We start from the raw sequence: 24,720 nt of genomic DNA on the forward strand, positions 1-24,720 counted from the left end.
ATCATCATCATCATCATCATCATCATCATCATCATCATCAAACAGAGATGAAGGGATAAAAAGACAGACAGACAGACAGACAGACAGACAGACAGACAGACATGATACCCACATGTTGTAGTGTTGATAGACTCTAGATTCTCATTCTAAAGCACCTCTCCTTTCTCCTGTGTGGCCTGTAGGAGCACAGCTTACCATGTCCTTCTCTCTTTCCCCTTCTCTCAAGTGTTACGAACACGACTCCTTACGTCCTCTCCTCCGTCCTCCACTCGCTTCGTCCTCAAAGAGCATTGGAGGAGTACACGTAAGGGGGAGGAGCCTAGATCTTCTCCTCCAATGTGGATTCAGTAGAAGCGAGTGGAGGGCGGAGGAGAGGACGTGAGGAGTCGTGTTTCTGACAACTGAGAAAAGGCTTCAGTGTTAGAAGCACACTGTGCAACGTGCTGTACTGGTCTGGGATGTGTGTGTGTGTGTGTGTGTGTGTGTGTGTGTGTGTGTGTGTGTGTGTGTGTTTGACAGAACATCCCCCCTCAGTCCCAGTCCGGTCCCCCTCTGATGGACAACGGGTGACCTGACATTGTAATCACCAAGACCTCCAAGGAAAAGATGCAGAAATGTAAACAAGTTCTAAAACAACAAACACACACCAGCAGCTATGAGAATGAACCATGTCATGATCTAAAGGTTCCCTCCAGGCTAGAAGACTACAGTTCCCATCATACCAGATCTACACACCAGATCCAGAGGCATTTGGAATGCCCTGCTTGTTCTCCAACCAGGCCAGGGTCTGTTTGAGCAAGACGCTGCGGAAATCAACTTAATCCAGAGTCATATCTACGATAATCTGAACATTATCCTTCAACATTAATAACGGAATCTGTGCCATACCACTCTCAGGCCTTTAGGCTAAGTCAAAAATAACAATGATTGACAGGGCTCTTCTGTGGTTTGATTGGTCAGTTTCATTGTCCCCTCCCCTCGTAGAGACTGTGGAATGATCAGCCACCATGCACAGATGAAAGGATAACAGTATTTTTATTCCTCCTCTTCTTCTTCTTCCTCCTCCTCCTCTTCCTCCTCTTCTTCTTCTTCTTCTTCCTCCTCCTCTTCTTCCTCCTCCTCCTCTTCATCAAATTCAAGGCCCTCTAGCTCCCCATCCTCGAGCGTTTCATCTCCTTCCATCCTGTCTCCATCCCCCATGTGCCCCTCTCCCTCCTCCTCCTCTTCCTCCTCCTCCACCTCCTCCTCTTCTTCCTCTAGCTCGCCCAGTAGGTCCTCCTCTTTCTCCTCTCCGTAGGAGGAGATGGGGGAGTAGTGGGGAAGGTCATACACATGGGGGCTGCAGGGGGGGTCAGAGCAGGGGAATGGAGGGCCGGTGACAGGGACAGACATGGCAAGAGAGATGGGGAGAGACTCAGGGCCAAGGCCAGGGTCAGGGGCAGGCTGGGGCTCCCCTACCCCCCTGGTGGTGGAGGCTGTAACAGCAGCAGCAGAAGGTATGATAGCCCCCAGACCTGGAGAGGCACCAGGGATGACACGGCCCAGCGGGGAGGCCTCTGGGTCGGGTACGAACTCCCTGATCTCCCCTGGCTCCAGAGGGTCTGGTCCACAGGGGTCGTGTTCGCTGCAGGACAGACGGCCGTCCAGGCGGGAGATGAAGAGCATGCCGTCGCGGTGCTGGGCGCAGTAGGAGCTGGGACACATCTCACAGAAGGACGCCGACTCCTTACTGCAGAGGTCACACTGGTGCCACGGACACTCCCAACGACCTGCAACGCACGCACACACGCACACGCACACGCACACACACACACACACACACACACACACACACACACAGCAGATAGGTAGAAATGTTAGACAGACAGACAGACAGGCAGGCAGGCAGATAGACAGACAGGCAGACAGACAGACAGACAGACAGACAGGCAGACAGGCAGACAAATGTCATTTATTTTATGTAACCAGAATAGTGAACTCAGCAAAGAAGATCACTGTTTTCCTGGGAAAAGATGCACACACACACACACACACACACACACACACACACACACACACACACACACACACAGATACTGACCTGCAGGCCTCTTGGTCAGATTGAGACAGTCAGCGTGGTAGACTTTAGGACAACCAGGTCTCTTACAGGACACCATCTGTCCCCCGTCCCCGCAGCTGAAACACTCGTCCTCGCGCTCCTTGGTCACCTCCGTCCTACTCTTCCGCTTGGCCTGGGCCTTCTTCTTCTGCTTACGGCCCTTATCGTCCGCCGGAGGGTTGTTCTAGGGGAAGAAGAGGGTCAAAACAGACACCCTAACTGGGGATGCCCTCACAACGGTATCTACAACATTAGACCACAGTTTTATTGTATTGTACTTTTTGTGTCATTAAACCGTTACAGTATGTCCATGTCTATTGTCTTACATCATTGTTGCTAAGACTCATGTGCAGGCATACAAATTCCCTTTGAGGCCAAAAAAGGTTTCACTCATTCAATCAATCATTCATTCACTCACTCATTCATCCATCCATTCATTCATTCATCCATTCAGTCGTGTCATTCGCTCGTTCAATCAAAGCCCCTAGCAACACGGCTGGTTCCTGCCTCTCCTCTCACCTTTGGCCTGACGCCCAGGAAGCCGCTGCAGTTTGGAGCTCCACATTTACACACAGTCTTGCCGTTCCCCAGACACTCCAGGTTGTAGTTGAAGGTCAGCTCGGTGCCTGGACACACAAACAGAACAGACACGTGTCCACAAATACCATCAAATAAAACATGACAATCTCTACTTTAACCTCACAGTAATTGTTTGATTTCAACTCCAACTCCAAGCATTTGGAGTGTAGAGCCTAAAGAAGAAAAAATGCTTCACTGTCCCATTACTTACGCAGGGCACTGTATATAACCCAACACACTGTGATATAATGCATATACTGGATATAGGACTGCCTGGGTTCGAACCTGGGTCTCCTGTGCGCCACAAGACTGGGTTAGCCCCCTGAGCTAAAGCCTAGGTATAATCCTACCCCCGGGAGAGGACGAAGGTTCGACAAATCTCTTCCGGAAGGTTCCACCCACCTGCAGGGACGTCTACGAGGGCGAAGAGTCCGACACGCGTGTCTCCGCTGACTGTCCACTTCTGGGTCTCACAGTTGGGCTGGCAGCTGTGGTTCATGAAGCGGGCCTCGTTCCCCTTCGGACCCGCGTCGATGATACGGTCCTGTCACACACACACACACACACACACACACACACACACACAGATAGTACCATCTTCATCATCATCTTCATCATCATTATCAAACAAACACACAGCGGCAGCATGGGCGACAAGACTGTTACAGCACTATATCTGCTTAGGGTCAGGGGTCATTCTAACATGACCTTACGAAGACAGTATACTTACAATTCACTATGGTGAAATAACCGTGTGTACAGAGAGAGCATGAATGGTATACCATTAGAGCACTGATCACTTGTGATGTAGCATATTAATAAACATTACAGGTATGACAGAATGATGACGTAATACTGTAGGTCAGGCCTAGAGGCCAGTGGAGGCTGGTGGAGGTAGAAATCGGCTCATTGTAATGCATGGAACGGGATGAGGAGTGGTATCAAACACCTGTCTGATACGTGTACAGCCTCACCTTGTCCAGAGTGAGCATGTAGAAGTTACAGATGTCGTTGTCCTGAGCGTGTTTGATCCTGGCTCTACACTCCTCCTCATCAATCACTTCTCCTACGTATTCGTTCACAAACTCCCCCTGAGAGAGAGAGAGAGAGAGAGAGAGAGAGAGAGACCGTAAAACAGTCGTCATTCAAAACTCCCCCTGAGAGAGAGAGAGAGAGAGAGAGAGAGACCGCAAAACAGTCGTCATTCAAAACTCCCCCTGAGAGAGAGAGAGAGAGAGAGAGACACCGTAAAACAGTCGTCATTCAAAACTCCCCCTGAGAGAGAGAGAGAGAGAGAGAGACCGCAAAACAGTCATTCAAAACTCCCCCTGAGAGAGAGAGAGAGAGAGAGAGAGAGAGAGAAAGACAGACCGCAAGACAGTCATTCAAAACTCCCCCTGAGAAAGAAAGAGACCACAAGTCATTCACAAACTCCCCTGAGAGAAAGAGAGAGAGACATGTACTCATTCACAAACTCCCCTGAGAAACACAAAACCACATCACAAACTCTGAGGAATACAAAAGGAGCAGGGTATACATTTATTGCAAATCTGCCACCTCTGGCCACCGTGGTGAAATGCAAGTTCTAAACAACAACATCCTCCCTAATAATAACATAACCCCCCCTGTAATGGACTTGCAGTGTCATACATTAGCTGTTGTGTTTCTGCATGCGCGCATGGTTCAAAGAGGCAGCCACCAGAGACAGAAAGGAGAAGATCGTGAGTCCACTCCCCGAGAACACCCCTGGCCCCTCCCCTAGAACACCCCTGGCCCCTCCTCTAGAACACCCCTGGCCCCTCCCCTAGAACACCCCTGGCCCCTCCCCTAGAACACCCCTGGCCCCTCCCTGAGAACACCCCAGGCCAGTAACAACATATTTCTATACAAACCGAGTGTCAGGTCAGACACTCCATTTTAGAAAGCATTTTTCGGGACTAAAATAGCAGTTGTAAATGAAATATTTCTTTCAATGGATCTCATTCCCTGATCGCTACCGATTAAACATAGTCATTACAACCGTTAGGAAGCTTTCCGAAAGCTTGAATCTCACATACTGCACTTTTAAATGACCCTTAAATTAGCACCTTTAAATTGCAGCTCAATGCAGAGGTTTCTGTGGGTCCCCCTGACTGTTTAAAGGGCTGTGTTAATCATATCTAAGGTCCATACAGGATGAACTTGACTAATTAATAAATTAATGTTTCAATTTAATTAGTTAATCAATGTTTCAAACCCATCACGGTTATTGATCACCGGTTTAACGACAGGGCTCTGTGCAGCTTCATAACTCAAGGTGTGGACAGAAACAATCATTTAATGGGTTTAAGGGAATGACCTTCTTGATGTCGTGGGCACAGCGGAGGCCCCAGCCTCGCGCCAACGTCCTGAAGATCTCCACCTGGCTGCACTGGCGCTTGGTGAAGGCCTGGTTCAGACACCTCTCGCCCGCCGGGCACACCTGAGGGTGGCACTCGTACAGCAGCATGCGGTTGATGCACTCGGAGTCCACGCCACACGGGCTCTCGTCCGACTCCTTGCAGTTGCACCGTGGGATATCCGATAGGTCCGCTGTGATGATCTGCACCTTCCCGATTGGCCGGTTTACCTGGAGGGGGGCAGTGGGGGGGGGGGGGGGGGGTGGATGAGGTTGTCGTTGTGATGTTACATTTCAGATCAAAATGTGAATGCTGTGTTTACTGTACATTTGGTGTGGGGAGAAGGGAGGTGTGTTTCCTTATTCATATAGAACACGGTGGATTGCACTCCTCCATTGGGTGAATGTGCTATGTCATATATGGCTAATATATGGCTTATTGTATTTGTTTGTTTATTGTTGTTGTCTGTTGTGATGAGAAAATTATTATTATAATATTATTATTATTATTATTATTATTATTATTATTATTATTATAAAGTGTATCATTGTCATGGTCATGTTGTACCTTGATGTGTCTGTACGGAGGGGGTTTCTTGTCGTTCCTCCGGTCCTCCTGAAGCTGCCTCAGTTCCTTCTCTGCCTGCAGTTCCAGGAACCGTTTGGCAGCTTCCTCCAGAGCTGGAGAAACAGCAGCAAAAACGTTAAAAACAACAAAAACAACAAAAACATTCAAACGACATAAAACATTCAAACAACATAAAACATTCAAACCAAAAAACACTCAAACAGCAAAAATGTTCAAACAGCAAAAACAATCGAACAGCAAAAACACACAAAACATCGAACTCAAACTACATTTATACAGACAGCTAATCATGCTAGCATCTCCTAGCCTCCCCTGTATCACTGCATCCTCTCTGCTGTCCAACAAATGCTGCTTTAATAAAGACCTTTCTTGTAGATGGCGTCCACCCCCTTCCCCATCTTCTCCTTGCTGTTGGCGTCTACGTCCATGTAGGGGAACACTCTGGCCTGGTAGGTCCACAGGTAGTCCTTGGAGCCAAAGAAGTGGACTGGGAACTCTCCAACGTCGTGCCTCATCCTCTGGATGTTCTCAGGGATGTTCTTGGGATGGCTGACCTCCGCTGGCCACCACCTGGTCACAGGAAAGGAAGAAGAGAGGAGGGGAGGAGCCATGAGAGATGTTGAGATGATGATGTTGTGACAGAGAGGTGAACCTTGCAGATGAAAAATGACATCACATGAAGACCATAGATACATTCAATCAGAGAAACATCCAACCAGAGAAACATCCAGCCAGAGAAACATCCAGCCAGAGAAACATCCAACCAGAGAAACATCCAACCAGAGAAACATCCAGCCAGAGAAACATCCAACCAGAGAAACATCCAGCCAGAGATACATTCAATCAGAGAAACATCCAATCAGAGAAACATCCAACCAGAGAAACATCCAACCAGAGATAAGCTACATTCAAAACAGTCGGTGAATAACAAACCAGTCAGGTCCCCAGAAGACATGTTTAGTGACCATAGACATACCTGGTTTAGCATCACTGGTACTGACCATAGTCATACCTGGTTTAGCATCACTGGTACTGACCAGAGACATACCTGGTTTAGCATCATTGGTACTGACCATAGTCATACCTGGTTTAGCATCATTGGTACTGACCATAGACATACCTGGTTTAGCATCACTGGTACTGACCAGAGACATACCTGGTTTAGCATCATTGGTACTGACCATAGTCATACCTGGTTTAGCATCATTGGTACTGACCATAGACATACCTGGTTTAGCATCACTGGTACTGACCAGAGACATACCTGGTTTAGCATCACTGGTACTGACCATAGTCATACCTGGTTTAGCATCATTGGTACTGACCATAGACATACCTGGTTTAGCATCATTGGTACTGACCATAGACATACCTGGTTTAGCATCACTGGTACTGACCATAGTCATACCTGGTTTAGCATCACTGGTACTGACCATAGTCATACCTGGTTTAGCATCATTGGTACTGACCATAGACATACCTGGTTTAGCATCACTGGTACTGACCAGAGACATACCTGGTTTAGCATCACTGGTACTGACCATAGTCATACCTGGTTTAGCATCATTGGTACTGACCTGTAGCGCCCCACTTTGACCCACAGGATATCCTGGTAGTGGGGTTTCTTCCCCGCTTTGCAGTCGTTACAGAACCAGCTGCCCTGAGGCATGTCGATCTTCAGACACTCACGGTGGAATGCAGCAGGACAGGACTCACAGCACAGCAGACTGCCCCCTGCAGGATGGGAGTGGCAATAACAATAAGAGGAGTTGATCAGTAAATGATAAGGATTGAAATGATAAAGTAAAAAAAAAGATTAAACATGATCTTGATGGCTGGAAAGTGACACATGACCCTTTCTTAAGCAGGAGAATGAATTAAAGAGCAAAACAGATCTACTCAGCAACTCTTGGAGGAAATCAAAGGTATTTTTCTCCTGTCAATAAGAATGTACCCTTGGCGCAGACATGTGTGTGTGTGTATGTGTGTCGCACCCTCGGAGCAGAAGTGCATGTGTGTGTGTGTATGGAGTGTGTGTGTGTGTATGTGTGTGTGTGTGTGTGTGTGTGTACCCTCAGAGCAGACAAAGCACCAGCTGACGTTGACGTGTTCGTGGTTGCGGACGCCCCTGCGAGGGGTGAAGTGGTTGGGACACACAATGGCGTTGTTGGCCAGGACCACGCTGCCCGCTGCCATGCAGTAGTCGCTGGCATGGTAGGCCACCGGGCAACGCACACACCGCACCAAACGACCTACAGGACAGGACACACAAACACACAAACATAAGAGAGATCATTTACAAATGACTGGTTGAATGTACAGCACCAGTCAAAAGTTTGGACACACCTTCTCATTCAATGGTTTTTCTTTATTTTCATTATTTTCTACATTGTAGATTAATATTGAAGACATCAAAACTATGAAGGAACACATATGGAATTATGTAGTAAATAAAAAAGTGTTAAACAAACCAGAATATGGTTTATATTTTAGATTCTTCAAAATAGCCACCTTTTGCTTTGATGACAGCTTTGCACACTCTTGGCAAGTTTGTGTCCAAACTTTTGACTGGTACTGTATCTCTATTTCTCTTCCCTCAACTCAGTTGATTGTTTGTTTAATATCCACTTTACCTTAACGGAGGTACACATTACATTTTCACTGTGCTACAAGCATATAAAGTCCTGCAGGGATTGTGGAGTGATAGGGTTTCAAAGTAATAGCTCCCCACCAACATTTCGATTGGCTGTGGTATTCGTGTATTGAGTTCTTCTGGCCTGTACTGCCACTCTGCTGTGAAATCGTAGCTCGTTACAGAAAGTAGGCAAATCAAAACTATCCGTAGCAAATATTTATTACTGCCTGTTCACTTGATATCTCAGGATCTTATCTCAGTGGTCTGAATAGCTGATTATGTGATGGAAGCTAACTAGTACCAATCCAATGGCTCTTTGTAATTGCAATTCCCACTCTTGGCCACAGGGGAGACAGATTTCATGAGTAGGTCCTTTAACCTCTCTTTGACTGTAATTAAATGTGGTGTATGTGTATGTATGTGAGTGTGTGTGTGTGTGTGTGTGTGTGTGTGTGTGTGTGTGTGTGTGTGTGTGTGTGTGTGTGTGCGTGCGTGCGTGTGTGTGTGTGTGCGTGCATACGCATGTTTGTGTGTGTGTGTGCGTGCGTACGCGTGTTTGTGTGTGTGTGCATACGCGTGTTTGTGTGTGTGTGTGTGTGTGCATACGCGTGTTTGTGTGTGTGTGTGTGCTTGCGTACGTGTGTGTGTGTGTGTGTGTGTGTGTGTGTGTCTTCCCTACCTTTAGAGACAGAGGGGTTGGCAGGGGTTGTGTGTGTGTGTGTGTGTGTGTGTGTGTGTGTGTGTGTGTGTGTGTCTTCCCTACCTTTAGAGACAGAGGGGTTGGCAGGGGTTGTGTGTGTGTGTGTGTGTGTGTGTGTGTGTGTGTGTGTGTGTCTTCCCTACCTTTAGAGACAGAGGGGTTGGCAGGGGTTGTGTGTGTGTGTGTGTGTGTGTGTGTGTGTGTGTGTGTGTGTGTCTTCCCTACCTTTAGAGACAGAGGGGTTGGCAGGGGTTGTGTGTGTGTGTGTGTGTGTGTGTGTGTGTGTGTGTGTCTTCCCTACCTTTAGAGACAGAGGGGTTGGCAGGGGTTGTGTGTGTGTGTGTGTGTGTGTGTGTGTGTGTGTGTCTTCCCTACCTTTAGAGACAGAGGGGTTGTGTGTGTGTGTGTGTGTGTGTGTGTGTGTGTGTGTATGTGTGTGTGTGTGTGTGTGTGTGTGTGTGTGTGTGTGTGTGTGTCTTCCCTACCTTTAGAGACAGAGGGGTTGGCAGGGGTTGTGTGTGTGTGTGTGTGTGTGTGTGTGTGTGTGTGTGTGTGTTTGTGTGTGTGTGTGTGTGTGTGTGTGTGTGTGTGTGTGTGTGTGTGTGTGTGTGTGTGTGTGTCTTCCCTACCTTTAGAGACAGAGGGGTTGGCAGGGGTTGTGTGTGTGTGTGTGTGTGTGTGTGTGTGTGTGTGTGTGTGTGTCTTCCCTACCTTTAGAGACAGAGGGGTTGGCAGGGGTTGTGTGTGTGTGTGTGTGTGTGTGTGTGTGTGTGTGTGTGTGTGTGTGTGTGTGTCTTCCCTACCTTTGGAGACAGAGGGGTTGGCAGGGTTGATGATGAAGCAGGACAGACAGGCGTGGAGCGAGCAGCGGAATCCTCGGTGCAGGGGTGCGGTGGGGGCGTGGCTGGCGATACACTCGCCGTGGTAGAACTTCCCACACACCGGGATCACACAGCGCCGCACGCCATCACCCGGCTTCTTACACACGAAGCAGGCGTGAACGCCTGGACAACAACAACAACAACAACAACAACAACAACAACTTCACCTTCAATACATCCATTTGGATTCGTGTCTTATCAACTAGAGAGAATAGTACATGTGAGAGAATCATCAAAAATCATTTACGTCGTAAATAATAAGAATAACTGTATAATATAGTCAGGGGAGGCTGGTGGAGGTAGAAATCGGAGGACAGCCTCATGTGACGCATGGGGAGAGGAATGAGGGCATTATAATGAGCCCGTCCTCCGATTTCTACCTCCACTGAAAATAGTATATACAGCAAAACATCTGGAAAATACTATATACAACTCTGATGCTCTTTCCATAAGTATGTCAGAGAATGAATGGGGCGTACAAACACACAGGAAGAAATAAGACCAAACTCAACATATAAACTGACCATCTTGGTGAGTGTTTGTGTTTGTTGAGGACATTTACATTTACATTTATGGCATTTAGCAGACGCCTTTATCCAAAGCAACTTACAACAAATACATTTGTCTAAGTAAGTGAATCATCTATCCATCAGTCATCATAAGAAAAAGTAATCTATGCTAGGAACAGGGGCTATTGGCAGTCACAATGCTAGAAGAAAGGAATATATATATATTTTTTTTTTTAAATGTATTTACAGGAGAGAAACTTGCACAGGGGGGTAGTGGGGGTGAAGAGGTCTTTAGGAGGGACCGTTAAGATGAAGCCTGACGAGATGGGTCTTCAATCTATGGCGGAAGATAGGTAGTGGACTCTGCAGTCCTGACAGCAGTGGGAAGCTTGATGAGGAGCAGCCTTGACCTACCAGACTTGCACTCTTGGCAGACGAACTTCCCTTTAGGCGGCTCCGTCAGGTCGATGCAGTGGAGGTGGAAAGCTCCACAGCACTGCCCCTCACACAGCAGCAGCTCCCCAGGCTTCTCACACACCTACAGCGGGACAGACGAGAGGACAACAGTGGCATTTACCGACCTCTACCAGCTCTCCTTTAAAGGGACACACACACACAATGACATCACAGGGGAGAATTTCCTCCTCAGCGCCTTTTCTCATATCTCCTTGACTACGGAATGGAGACAATTGCCGTTTTCACATATGTAGACACTGGTATGGTGCTGGATATGATGGATGTGATGTTAAAAATGGGTGAAGTGTCTCTTTAATTGCCACATCATACTGTAATGCCCTGATTCACACGGCATACCTCAACCGTACTGTGCTGTCTTGATATACATAATATAATATAATAATACATACAGTACCAGTCAAAAGTTTGGACACACCTTGCCAAGAGTGTGCAAAGCTGTCATCAAAGCAAAAGGTGGCTACTTTGAAGAATCTAAAATATAAAACATATTCTGCTTTGTTTAACAGTTTTTTGTTCACTACATAATTCCATGTGTGTTCCTTCATAGTTTTGATGTCTGCAATATGAATCTACAATGTAGAAAATAATAAAAAAATAAAGAAAAACCACTGAATGAGAGGGTGTGCCCAAACTTTTGACTGGTACTGTATTTTTTTTGTTTACATTGTCCATTCCAGCAGGGTTCCAGCAACTATCGTGGATGTGTTACCAGGCCAGCCCAGTAAAGTTTGGCTCGGCTCAGTTTGGCTCTGTAGTGTGAACTGTCACTGTTCACACTCAACTGTTCTGTATCCGCTGCCTTTTGTTTTCTTCTCTGACTCCATCTTCTCCCTGTTGCACTGGTACACTACGTGTGTTGGTTGATTGGTTGTTTATTTGTTTGTTTGTTTGTATGTATGTATAGTCCTGTGTTTGTTTTTCTGAATGACATTATGCACACCAACTTTCCCTCAAGGAGAATAAAGATTTTTGGATTGAATTCAAGTTCCACATTTCTATGTTTTGTTTAGCTGATATTTGACATCCTGGTGCTGCACAGTGTTATTGTACAATGATTCAAGTCAGGAAATGGCCATTTATGTCAAATTATGTCTATTTTGGGCCATCCATTATATTTTCCTAGCTCCTCCTGAAACGATTTCACACATGCTGTAAAGTATGACATTTCATACAGCTATATAACTCTGAAGTGTGATGTGGCTAGCCTGTTTGTAAAGTTAGAGGCTGGCTTTTCAACACATTTTTATTGAGAATAGCTATGTCTGGCGTTACTTTCCCAAATAACTCTGTAAATGACGGACATACCACTCGATGTTTCCATTCTTGAGTATTTCTTTCAAGAAAAGCCAGGAAGCGAAACTGTCTGGAGTGGGCCTTTAAACATTAAAGCAACATTTACACAGACCTCCTGACAAAAAAGATCAAACCACCGTCACCAAGGCACAGGCTCACCTGGCATATGCTCTCCTTCAGTGAGGCCGCACCCCCCTTCTCTCCTAAGGCCTTCTTATTGGCCGAGAGCGTGTCGTCGTACAGTGAAGACTCCTCCCTCGTAGATGAAATGCTGCCATCGAAACTGGACGGGAATACCTGAGGAGCCCAGAGAGGAATGGGAGGGGGAGTTACATGACGAAGCCTTCATGCACTGTATTTAGAGAAGATATTATCATTGTTACGTTCCCAGAAACCAACACCTTAAAAGGTGGTCAGTCAAAATAAAGGTAACTAGCACAAAAACATATTAACATTCAAACAACAGACAGGGGTTCATAAGGGGTTCTGAAGGCCATCCATGGGGACACCCACTGAAGGTTGCAACACAACCAAAATAGGGTTCCTCAACAGCTTCCACCATGGACGCCCACTAGATTCACCACAAATCAGGGCAAACTAAAAGAAATCCCAAACTAAATGAAAGGGCAGGGGGTAACTGAGAACTCTTTGGCATTGTAACCAAACCAAACACAGAGAAACCAACACGAGCAGGAGGTGACCAGAGGTGTTATCCTCCCAGCAGCTTGACTCCCACTGAGGCACTGGTCTAGCAGGTAAAATAACCCCAGCTGACAAGGCCTTAATTACACCAGCAGGGCAAGGTGACTTCGACTAGCATGTACACCTAACTACACTCGATCTCGTCACGAAACCCTTAATACCTTCCTCCTCATGACAACAAATATATCCCTGTATTTGTTGGACAAGTAACAACCAAAACAAGACTCCCAATAGTAAAACGACCAACGTAAATTGGGTGCTCCGTGCGACAGCGAGGCTCTCTTACATCTGTCACATGACAAAAGCATACAATGAAAATGTCATCCAAAAAAACGCAAAAGAAGCGCAGTTTCCAGATCCGCTGAAAAAAAACAAAAAACACCAAAGGGGGGACCTGGTCTTACGACTCTCCCTCAGGTCGAGCGCAGCTTCAAGACAAAATAACCAAAAAATAGCCAACTTAAACTACTGCAAAAAGGTGCAGCCAAACCAAAACATGCACCAGGCTAAACATCATTTTCTACTAAATGTCCACCCTTGAAAGTCAATCAGCCACCAAGTTGTCCGTACCACGGACATGTCGGGTCTGGAGGGGACACTCCTGCAATATCAGCCTCCAGGGAACAAATCAGCGGTTTGAGGAACTAGTCCTTTGCAGGAATACAAGGGTATGCCTGCATACCTCTGGAACAGGCAGGGCTGGTAGAGGTAGACTCCTGAGCCTGTCCTCCGATTTCCACCACCACCAGCCTCTCCTGGCCTGTATGCCTCTGGAACCAACGTGTAAGCCTGAAGGATAGCAGCTTTAACAGCTCATAGTCACTTTTTTCATAACACTTTGGGGGAGCAGTGACCAGACATTGGGCGGCCATTTTAGGGCCGTGGTAATCCGTTCAAACAGAGTAAAGTACACGTCCACCTCCTTTTGATTCAACAAGCCAGCTGTTCCGACCAAGATGGACCTCTGCTGCGGTTCCAGGATGGCCTGATTGGATTCAGAGGGCTTCCAGTTCCACTCTTTTAATCCAAGGGCCTGCTCCCCCTCTCGTAATCCAATAACATGCTCACGTTCTTTTTCTCTTTCTGCACTCTTTTTTCCCTGAACAGTTAGTTCCACTTTGTTATTCAGTCCTGAAACCCTAACCCTGACCTCAGTCTCTGCATGGGATTTACTGATTTTGCCTTGGATTAATTTATAATTTAGATAGTTAATGGTAATTGCATAATAATGATCTTATACTGTAATGATCCTGTACTTGTGGGAGGGAACTTAATGGTGCTTGTTTAAATTAATCCTAAAGAAAGAACACGCTCATTATAGGGTAATTATTACGCAATTACCATTAACGATCTAAGTTAAGACTGAGGTCAGGTTTAGGGTCAGTGAGGGGGTAAGGTCAGTTGCTGTGAGACTTTAAGAGTCTGACCTCTGAGTCCAGGGTCACGTCCCTCCCCTCCTCATACACATCGGGGTCCTCCGTGGGGGTCGTGGTGAGGTCACAGTCTGACCCCCTCTCCAGGCAGCCAGGGCTGGGGGGGCAGGGTGCTGGTGGGCAGGCCACCAGGGTGGGGGGGGCAGGGGCGGAGGGGGAGGGGGAGGGTGTGGAGGGGGCGGGGGTCGACACCATTGGTTGCCTGCTCTTTGATCTCGAGGAGTGTCCAGAACCTGGGTGTCAGACAGTGGAGTCAGGTTCAAGTATCCTCTCAACTGATGTCACAATGAGCTAGCCTAAATAACAGAAATACCAGGAGATACAGGATGCATTGTGATACATAATATTTCAAGATTTCAAGTATCTTCATGTTATTTTCATATTCACCTATTCAAAGGAAGGTGACATTCTCAACATATGAGATGTGACAGTATGATTCAATAAAGTTGTATTGATATACAGAACCAGTCAAAAGTTTGGACACAAACTTGCCAAGAGTGTGCAAAGCTGTCATCAAAGCAAAAGGTGGCTACTTTGAAGAATCTAAAATATAAAACATATTCTGGTTTGTTTAACACTTTTTTGTTGACTACATAATTGCATATGTGTTCCTTCATAGTTTTGATGTCTTCAATATTAATCTACAATGTAGAAAATAATAAAAATAAAGAAAAACCATTGAATGAGAAGGTGTGTCCAAACTTTTGACTGGTACTGTATTTATATCAGTGGAGGCTGGTGGAGGTAGAAATCGGAGGACAGCCTCATTCCATTCCATGCATGAGCCCGTCCTCCGATTTCCCAGCCTCCACTGAATGATATTGATAATATAATATATGCTACATAGCAGACTCCCTTTATGCAAAGCAATTTGCAGCACAATGAGTTCATACACTTTCAGTGTATATGGTCCCAGCGGGAATCGAACACACAACCTTAGTGTTACTAGCACCATGCTCTACCAGCTGAGCCTCACTGGACCACAATTACATGTCACTGACTTCGATTGATTCTGTCTCCTGAGTTGTTGACTCACCGGAGAGGAGAGCTTGACTGGAGGAGTTGTTCTTCACAGACCTCACCTAGAACACAGGAACAACATTCAAACAAACAGCCCACCTCTGCCACGGAGCCACACAGACATGCATTACTGTGGAACTCAATGGTATCAAGTATCCGATTGGAGAAGCCTTGGCTGAGCTGAGGAGAGCACCAAGGTGAGGCTCAGCTCCATTTCAAATCACTCCATTCTTTTTTTTTCCCCCACTCTGAGTTCATTTGAAAATCCAGATGAAATAACCGCCAAATCCTCATTGAAGATGAATAACACCTGACATACAATGAATGTACTGGAAATGGCACGTCCTCTCAATTACAGTTCCTTCCAGCATATTGATGTGATAGAAATGTAAGTGACCCTGCAGCACAATGGGGGTACAGTACCTTTTTCTTTGGGACTGTCATGGCCTCAGCTTCCAGGCAGTACTCCAGAATCTTAGGAGTGGGTTTTCTCTGCCTCTTACGCTCCAGGAAAGGAATGTCACCTGTCACAGTCCACAATAGTGTTACTAGGGTTTTTTTTACACACGCACACGGGCACAAATACACACACACACACACACACACACACACACACACACACAGACACAAATATACACACACACACACAAATACACACACACACACACACACACACACACACACTAAATGGTATCTAAGTATCTGATATATACATATAGACATAAAAACACGCCAATGCACACACACACACACATACACACACACACACACACACACACACACACACACACACACACACACACACACACACACACACACACACACTAAATGGTATCTGATATATGAATGGTTTCTAACCAGCATCCTTCGCCATTGGCTGGCTTGACAGTGAAGGGTCTGCTTCAGGGGGCGGGGTTAGTGTGTCTATGGACAAGACAGGTGCCTCCTGGGGGATAGAGTTCTCTGCAGAAGGAGGTACCAGTCCAGGGGGCTCCTCGGGGGGAGGGGTTTGTATTTCAGGAAGTGAATTCGAAGGGGCGTGGTCATTTGTAGTCTTCGCCAATGGCAGTGAATCTGATTGGTTACTGTTGGACTGTGTGACCTGAAATACAATCATTAAAATGGTTTAGAGTCAATCAACAGCCAGTTTAGTCATAGGGGGTACACTGAATGCAAGGTAAAGGCTAAGTGGGATCCTTGGCATGACCTGACTCTGACATCACGCCATTGAAATTGAAATGGTTAAGGTAAGGGGTTATGATTAAGGTTAGGGTAAGGGTAAGGGTGAAGGTTAGGGTTTAGGGTACGGTTCTCCCAAGGATCCCACTTAGCAACTACCCTTTATCCAATGGGCTAAATACACCAGTGTAGAGAATGTCAACAGATGTTCATCCACCATAGTCCATGCGTTAGAGAAGAACCCAGAGGTTGAGAACCTCCAGGAGCTCTGCCTTTACCAGAGACTGGAGAGGCTTCTTGGGTTTCTTCCTGGTGGAGAAGATCTGATCGTACTCCTCCGTCCACTCGATCAGTCTTTTACTTGGCTTTCTAATCCGTTTCTGTGCTGTGGAGGACAAGAGTAGGAAGAAAATGTGAACATTTGACTACATGTTGTAAACAAATAAATAATAACCATAATCTACAGTGAATTAAACACAATGGATTCACAAACATAAAATACCAAGGTACAGTATGAGATGTGTCTCTTATGCTACTTTTCATGTATCCTTGTCCAAGCAAGCTACCGATGCCTCTTCACACACTAACATGAACTCTAGAGTCTACTGTACTATATCATATTGCCTTGTACTGTATTGTCCTGTCTGTTGTACTGTACATTGGACTGTATTATTGTCTTGTTTGTAACCCCACATGATGCTGCAAACAAAATGCCCCTTACAAGAACAATAACATCAACAAAGTAAAGCAATGCAGTCTTTATAGAGGTCACATTAGCTGTGTGATCAACAATCTTCTTTCTACATGTCAACTAAGTCTCATACATACAACCCCCCCCCCCCCCCCCCGTCCTTACCTGTGGGGATTTCCTGTCCCTCCCCAGGACTGTGTGTGGTGTTGCTGCAGGTGGTAGCAGGGGGGGTCTGCTGCTCCATCCTTGTCTTTGGCTGGGTTGGCTGCGCTGATGACTCTGGACCCCCCTGGCCCAATGACACCATGTTCTGGAGTACCTTGTCCAGCCCACTGCAGCCCTCCTCCATCCCTGCGGCCCCCCCACGCCGAGGCGATGAGCCCACTCCGAGGTAGCCAGGTCCAGGCCCGAAGGGAGGGAGCTCCACCGGACCACAAGGCACTTTACCATTCGCTTTCTTTTTAGCCCCAGGCGAGCAGACCTTTTTACCGGGCCTTTTGGAGCCCTGATTTGTGCTGCCTTCAGACTGTGTAGTTTCCACCTTCAGAGAAGACCTGGATCTAGGCTTGGGTTTGGTTCTGGCCTTGCCCTGTTGACCTTTACAGGGACTAGACCTAGCGAGGGGACCCCTCTTCCCAGGTGAAGGTGGTATCATCGAGGGCTCCTCTTTCACATGGGCGCTGGGAGGTCCTATGTCCAGCTCCAGGGGGGTCCCGTCTTTCTCCCTGGTGTCGTGCATGTCCTTCAAGAGCATCAGGAACGTGCTGAACTTGTAGTTGGCGTCCGGTTTGAACGACAGGGGCTTCCCGTCCCCGTCCCCCTCCAGGGACTTGAAGGAGATCTCCTCCAGGTCTTTGAAGGCGTCCATAGGGGAGACCTGTGGGGAGGAGGGCGAGGAGCAGGAGGAGATGTCAGACACACACATCTCTCTCTTGGCCTTCCCTGAAGTCAGGGGGATGAAGTCTATTGGCGTGAGGTGGGATATCAGGAAGCCCTCATCTTCAGTCTTCACCTCCGCCTCCGCCTCAGAGCCTTTGTGTTTGGTCAACACTGAGGAGGAGGAGGAGGAGCTGGGACTGTCACCACTGTTGGTCATGTGACCCTTGTCAGTCTTGAGAGGTTTGCCGTGTGTAGAACAGTCTGGGTTAGTGTCTGGCGTAGCAGAGGGGGAGTGTCCGGTGGAGGAGGAAGAGCGCTCCTCCTCCTCTTCCTCAGCCTTCGCCCCGGGCTTGGGGCTGGACAGTAGCATCTTCCTCTTCTGCTCGGCCTCCTGCTGGGCTCTCAGGGCCCGGGTCATCAGGCGGTTACTGGCCGGGAGGTGGGCGTGCATGGGGGCGGGCTGCTTGTCAAGGGCCGTCTTTGATTGTTCGTGCTGCTTCTCCGCGGCTTTCTTTGATTGGTCGGGGAGCCCTGTCGCCACTGTCACACTTGCGACCGGAGGAGCCTTCCTATTGGCTGTGGCGGCGGTCTTCTTCTTGGAGGAGGAAGTGGCCTTGGCAAAGAGGGTACGGTCGGGGACAGGGGTGGTGGTGTTGGGCCGCCTGTCCTTCCCTGCTTTGCTGAACCACAGCCCACTCTGCATCTGGGTCTCAACCGGCTTCTTCATCTCCTTCAAATCACATCAAAACTTTATCGATATATGTGTAGCGCATTTCATGCACAGAAATGCAATTGCGCTTTAGTTTTCATGTTGTCCTATTGTTCAACATACTGTTTGTTCACAACATTGGTTATAATTGATGACTTTAAATATGTTTTGTTCTTTTGTGTCTATTTTACTCTCTGTGTCATTTTATTGCTGGCAACTACTACAACCGAAGTTAAATGAAGTTATTCCATTCTATTGTATTCTATTTACAGGAAAAATAATTAAAACAAGCAAACCTTCACGACTGGAACCGAGGCCTGCTGGGTCAGAAGGGGTTTCTGCTGCCGTTCCAGTGCTTTCGGGCCCGTCAGAATCCTGGGGACAGAGTCCAGGTCCGCGTACGGACACTCTCCCATGTCCCCCTCAGGCTGCTCGGCGCCGCGCAGCGCCTGTTTGGGCGTGACCTTACGTGCTCTAGATGACCTAGTGGGCTTCTTCTTCTTGCTCTGAGGCTTCTTGAAAGTGCTTTCTTTAAATGGGGAGGCTTTGCTGAGTGGACACACAGCCCCGTTGGTTAAGTGACTTGTTGCAGGCGGAGCGGAGCAGGGTGGAGTGCAGGGAGGACAGGCCGGAGGGGTCTTGTCCTCTGTCTCTGGTGCGGAGCCATCATGGAGGCTCGCGTCTACGGAGGAGGCTATGGAAGCGGCCATCTTGGGTCGCTCTGGGAGGACAGCTTCCGCCTCGACCACACTCGTTTTCCAAGACTCCTTAAAACGCTTCGCTATCTGCAGGACGGAGGGTGGAAATAACAGAACATGTAAACAACCAGTTTACATACTATAGAATGTTGTTACTACAGAAATTACAGAGTTGTTACATAGGGAACAATCGTTATTTAAAAGAAATGACAGTCAACATACAAAACAGCTGTGCTACATGCTTGATATATCTGTATGTAAGCAGGGCTCCCCAGAAAAAGAGACCTTGGTCACCCCTGTATACATTTATTTTATTATATTATATATACATTTACTACTAATATCTCACTGATATAGTTACAATGTATTTGTAGTCCTGGTTCCTCTGCTTCCCTCTCCTGCGCAGCAGGGGAAGCTGTTCGAACTCGTAGCCTCCATGGAAGGTGTGTGTGGCCCTTCCCTCCACCCAGGCCAGCTCCACTGGCTCCCCAAACGTCCTGACGTAGTACAGCCTGACAGGCCGATCGCTGGGGTCTGGAACCGCAGCACAACGTCACGACAACTCAACGCTTTATTTCAAGTGCGTTTCACAGTGCCTCAAGATATAACCAATAAATAAAATTATGTTTATCAAAGACATAGAAGGACAAAACAACAACAAGGCCACAGGACGTTTTGATGAATGAATTCATGAATTTGAATTTGAATTCAATGCATCGAAGTGAATCACAATTCAATCATTGATGAGAAAAACACAGATTGCATTTAAATTCACTTGAGACTAGTTAGTCCTAGTTAACCTCCACCCAGCCCAGGCCTATGACCTAGTTAGTCCTAGTTGACCTCCACCCAGCCCAGGCCTATGACCTAGTTAGTCCTAGTTGACCTCCACCCAGCCCAGGCCTATGACCTAGTTAGTCCTAGTTGACCTCCACCCAGCCCAGGCCTATAACCTAGTTAGTCCCCTACCTTTCATCCTGTGGTAGGTTCCCTTCACTGGGTCCATGGTGACCTCACAGGGCCACCAGGGTCTGCGGTTGAACTTTGCCCAGATAACTTCTCCCTCCACAAACTTCACAGGCGGCAGAAGCTTCTTGTTAGGGCTGCTTGCCTGTTCACAAGACGGACATTCATTCAAGACATGTTTTTGAAGGTTTTAAAAATTTGGTTTACATTCAAAATAAACATAAAATGTCTTCATGGGCCCAGATGAACTATACATCTGTTATTGTTATTTTTAACAATAACTGTAAGCTAACCTTAAAAATAACTTTAAAAAATAAATAAGTTTTAACTGTAAGCTAAGGTTATAAGGTTATCTTAACCTCAAATTCAACGAGGTGACATCAGAGTCCCAAGCATCCCACTAAGCATTTACCCATGATGATCTGTTGTCGAGGAAGTGACCTCACTTGACCTCTCTGGGTAATTAAATCTCACTCATCTTTATCCTCACTGAAACTTCACTGATAATCAAAACAGAGATGCTTTGAGATTTCTGTTGCACTTTTAAAAAAATAACCTTGTACCTTAACTAGCAATGAATGAAATTATTATAACCTTAAAGTGCATTGACCCTCTAATTAGCTTGCACATGAAGTGGCAGGGAAGCAACCAGAGGACTAGGATCCTACCAGTCTGGCTAGAACACTACTGTGTGGATACAGTACCAGAGCATACATAAATATACAATACAATATCATATATAGTGTAACACATGGGAGGCTGGTGGAGGTAGAAATCGGAGGACAGGCTCATCGTAATGTATGGAATGGAATTAGGATTGGTATCAAACGTGTGTTTGATACCATTCCTTATTCCATTCCATACATTACGATGAGCCACTCCTCAGATAATTTCTGCCTCCACCAGCCTCCCCTGCTGTAACTATGATATAATAACACATCATGTATATCCCTGGCTCTGGGTCATTAGTAGAACTTGCCATTGTATGCCCGGAGGGGCTGTTCCCAAGAGAGACAGGCTCCTCACAGTCACTTCCCCAGTCCTGCTCGAACCCATCTCCATCTCCATCTCCATCTCCATCTCCATCTCCACCAGGGGACTGACAGCCTTTACTGACAGACAGTCTTAGCCCTGGTCTTAGCCCTGGTCCTGGCCTTAGCCCAGGCCTTAGCCCTGGGTCCGGCCTTAGCCCTGGGTCCGATCTTAGTCCTGGGTTAGGCCTTAACCCTGGCCTTAGCCCTGGGACTGGCTTGGCCTTCAGGTTTAAAATCCCAGGGCCAGGTTCTAGTGACTTTCCCATTGTTCTCTGTCTCTCTGTCAGCAGGGGTGAAGCTGTGTCCTCATCTTCGTCCTCCTCCTCTTCTTCATCATCATCGTCATCCTCGAACAGAGTGGATTCGAAGTGCAGCAGGCCGTTGTCGAAGGGGCTGTTGCTGTCCAGGGAGAATGCAGGACTGGGCGGGTCGGAGAAGTAGCCTTCCGTCTTCTTCTCTGACCTGGGATCAGGCTGACTGGTGTCTGTGTCTCTGCTGTCTCTGCCGCCTGGCTCGACCACTGTGTAGGATGAGGAATCCCCAATACTATTCCCATTCCCAGAGTCAGTTTTCCCAGTGGCATTCCGGGTGTGCGGGTAATCCCTGGTGCCCTGGGAAGGCCTCTCCCGCTGGGGCAGGGCCTGCAGGTCCGGGTGGCTCACCATGGTGGTCAGGTGCTGGAGCCTCCTGAGGGGGCTGTAGGAGGAGGTCACGTCCTTACGGGGGAACCCGAAGGTGGATGGAGCTTTGAGGGCAGGGGCGGTAGACAGGTGCATGGCCCGCGGTCGGTCTAGTCTAGACTTGGGGTCATGGTGCGTTGAGCAGGGGGAGCTGGGGTCGCTGGGGTCGCTGAGGTCGCTGGGGTCGGCAGGGCCAGAGGTCAACGGTGGGTTAAAGGAACAGTCCTCAGCATCTCTGATGGGAGGTTGGTAAGACCTTCTCATGCTGGCATGGTTCCATCCTTAAACATAAAAAGTAAATAAATACATTGAAGAAAAACACAAATTATGCAAAAACAGCCTTTTGATCACATTCTGTTTCAAATGATGAATGGTCTTTGCATGTTACGCTATAATTACAGTAGGCTATTGATATTTAAAAAAAAAAAGTTGTGTATTTGAAGTTTTGAAAAAATAATGATATTCTGATTAGGGGAGAGAATTGCGAGATTTCCACTAAATAAATGTGTCTACCCTATAAAACAGATAAATGGTTATCTCTCCGCACCTAAGGGTAGCCTAAGATAGGTGAAATAGGTGGAAATAGGTAGGATCATTTCATTGCTTGCTACATCGATAAGAGCGGAATGGTGGCGACCTACGGCGCGTTTGGCCAACCGGACGGTCACGTTAAAAATGAGATCAGCGTAGCTATATTGACACGCAGTCCTGCCCAGCGACAACGAAGGGTTAAGTTGCTTTCCAAAGCCTGGGGTGGAAATCGCGAATCCCCATGTATTAAAATGGACAGCTTAGGACAGCGCCTGTACATCCACTATGTGTGCCACGGCTCACACGAGGCTAGACTGTAACAGCGATCATACAGTATCGACACACAAGTTCCTCTCACACACTCTCTCTCTCACACACACACACACACACACACACGCACGCACACACACACGTCTACATACAGACTTCAATGTCCACTGTACACACACAAAATCACGAGAGGTTTTGAACACATAAAACGCGGATGACAATAATGTGCCGCAAGAATCTTACCATTCAGATGTCGGCCACCGCAAAAACAACTGACAATCTTTTCATTTCTGTCTTTCAATGTGCTAATTTCCAAATTTGTGAAAGCGGATGAGGAGAAACCAAGCCGCAGCAATACTAGGCCAGGATCCTGTTCACATACACTCTCTCTACTTGCGCTAGTTGTTACTCCCCCAGCGGCCCCTTCCAAATATAAATATATGCAGGCATTTCGCTTACTGACAGAGTCATCCCTTTACACCGTCATATCACACTATGGTAGAAGTTTCTAAATCCTTGTCACCTCATATTCAATGCATTATTCTAAGACTATTTCCTAGCTATCGACCTGCCCCTTGCAAGCCCCTGACTGCCCGTGTCTGTCTCTGTGAGCGACCAATCGCACTGGTGCTTCCCAGCCCCCAGTGTGAAGTATTGCACAGTGTCAAGTACCACCACGAATCCTAAAGATAAAATGATCAATAGTGTCTAATGGAAAAAAATAACACGGACGTGTCTTATGGTCCGGCCCCCCTAATTATCCCGTTCATTAACGGTTACTGTCACTATGCATTATCACCAATGACATGCAAGCCATCTGCCCAACCTGTGTCATCAATGACATCAAACACACCCCCTCCTGGATAAGGCTCATGCGATTTAAAATGACTGGATCAAAATGTCTAAATGTATGTGCGCTCAAATATGTACCCGGAAAACAGATGGGTTCCTTCCCTTAAGACGAGTTGCAAAGCCTACGCACCCGGGTTACTACAAAATGGAGTCTGCTTACAAAAAAACAGGCCACAAAGTGTTAAAATATGCTCGATATAAAGTTCACATTAAAGCGCACCCAACTGACCTATAATTACGCGCACGATTGCCAACACAATGAATACGTTTTCAGACCTAACTAAACGACTTCATCCTTACCACACCACAGCAGAAAAACATTTCCAACAAGAATATTCTGTCTATGTGGTGTGTGTATATCATATGACAGGGTACAAAGGAAACATCTGCGACGGGCAAATGTAAAGTGAGGTTCAGGGAGAAAGGGTGCACTGTGGTATTTAAACACATCTCATGTTTAATATCACCTCAAACATATTGAAAAGAGTTTAGACTGCGTATTGACTTGTTTTGTGGGGAATGCAAATTGTCATTAACACAGAGCAGCAAAATGGAAGTGAGAAAGCAACGTGAAAGCAGACGGTGTGAGACAGTGCTGCCAGCCGCTGAAAGTAGCCATCTCTGCCCATGTGACGCGATAACAGAATGAAATCTCTGATAATGTGTTGATGAGAAAACTCCAGAATAAACGGACGATGTGACACTGAGACGAGGGGAGGGCTGGGAGAGAGGGGGCGTCCCAGGTAAAATACACAACCATCAAATGTGCAAAAACATTTTTTAATCATCATGTCAGTTTCTAATTTCAAGACGCTATGGCATGTCTTGACACTCCACGGGAGAATTATGCGATAGCATAGAAGGCTGAAGGCAACGGAGAAGTGTGCCGCGGATCAGCCCAGCTCCGCGGCAGGCAGTCTGAGGCTGGAGGGAGAGAG

General features: G+C 47.1%; 1 protein-coding gene across 1 annotated transcript; it reads right to left on the reverse strand.

Moving 5' to 3' along the window:
* Positions 1–625: 625 nt before the first annotated feature.
* nsd1b (nuclear receptor binding SET domain protein 1b) lies at positions 626–22,393 on the reverse strand (the record flags this gene model as incomplete). The annotated part of the gene is made up of 23 exons (XM_083665329.1): positions 626–1,769; positions 2,081–2,282; positions 2,618–2,724; positions 3,080–3,221; positions 3,652–3,768; positions 5,016–5,285; positions 5,623–5,735; positions 6,008–6,213; positions 7,221–7,377; positions 7,716–7,895; positions 9,782–9,982; positions 10,783–10,906; positions 12,298–12,435; positions 14,268–14,386; positions 15,310–15,355; positions 15,717–15,817; positions 16,152–16,395; positions 16,751–16,857; positions 17,329–18,772; positions 19,048–19,536; positions 19,811–19,983; positions 20,419–20,560; positions 21,662–22,393. The coding sequence occupies 23 exons, from the start codon at positions 22,391–22,393 to the stop codon at positions 1,036–1,038; spliced, it is 6,288 nt and encodes a 2,095-aa protein (XP_083521455.1). The 3' UTR covers positions 626–1,035.
* Between the last annotated feature and the right edge of the window lie 2,327 nt (positions 22,394–24,720).

Source organism: Argentina silus, assembly GCF_951799395.1.
Source record: "Argentina silus genome assembly, chromosome: 2".
Classification (NCBI taxonomy): Eukaryota; Metazoa; Chordata; class Actinopteri; order Argentiniformes; family Argentinidae; genus Argentina; species Argentina silus.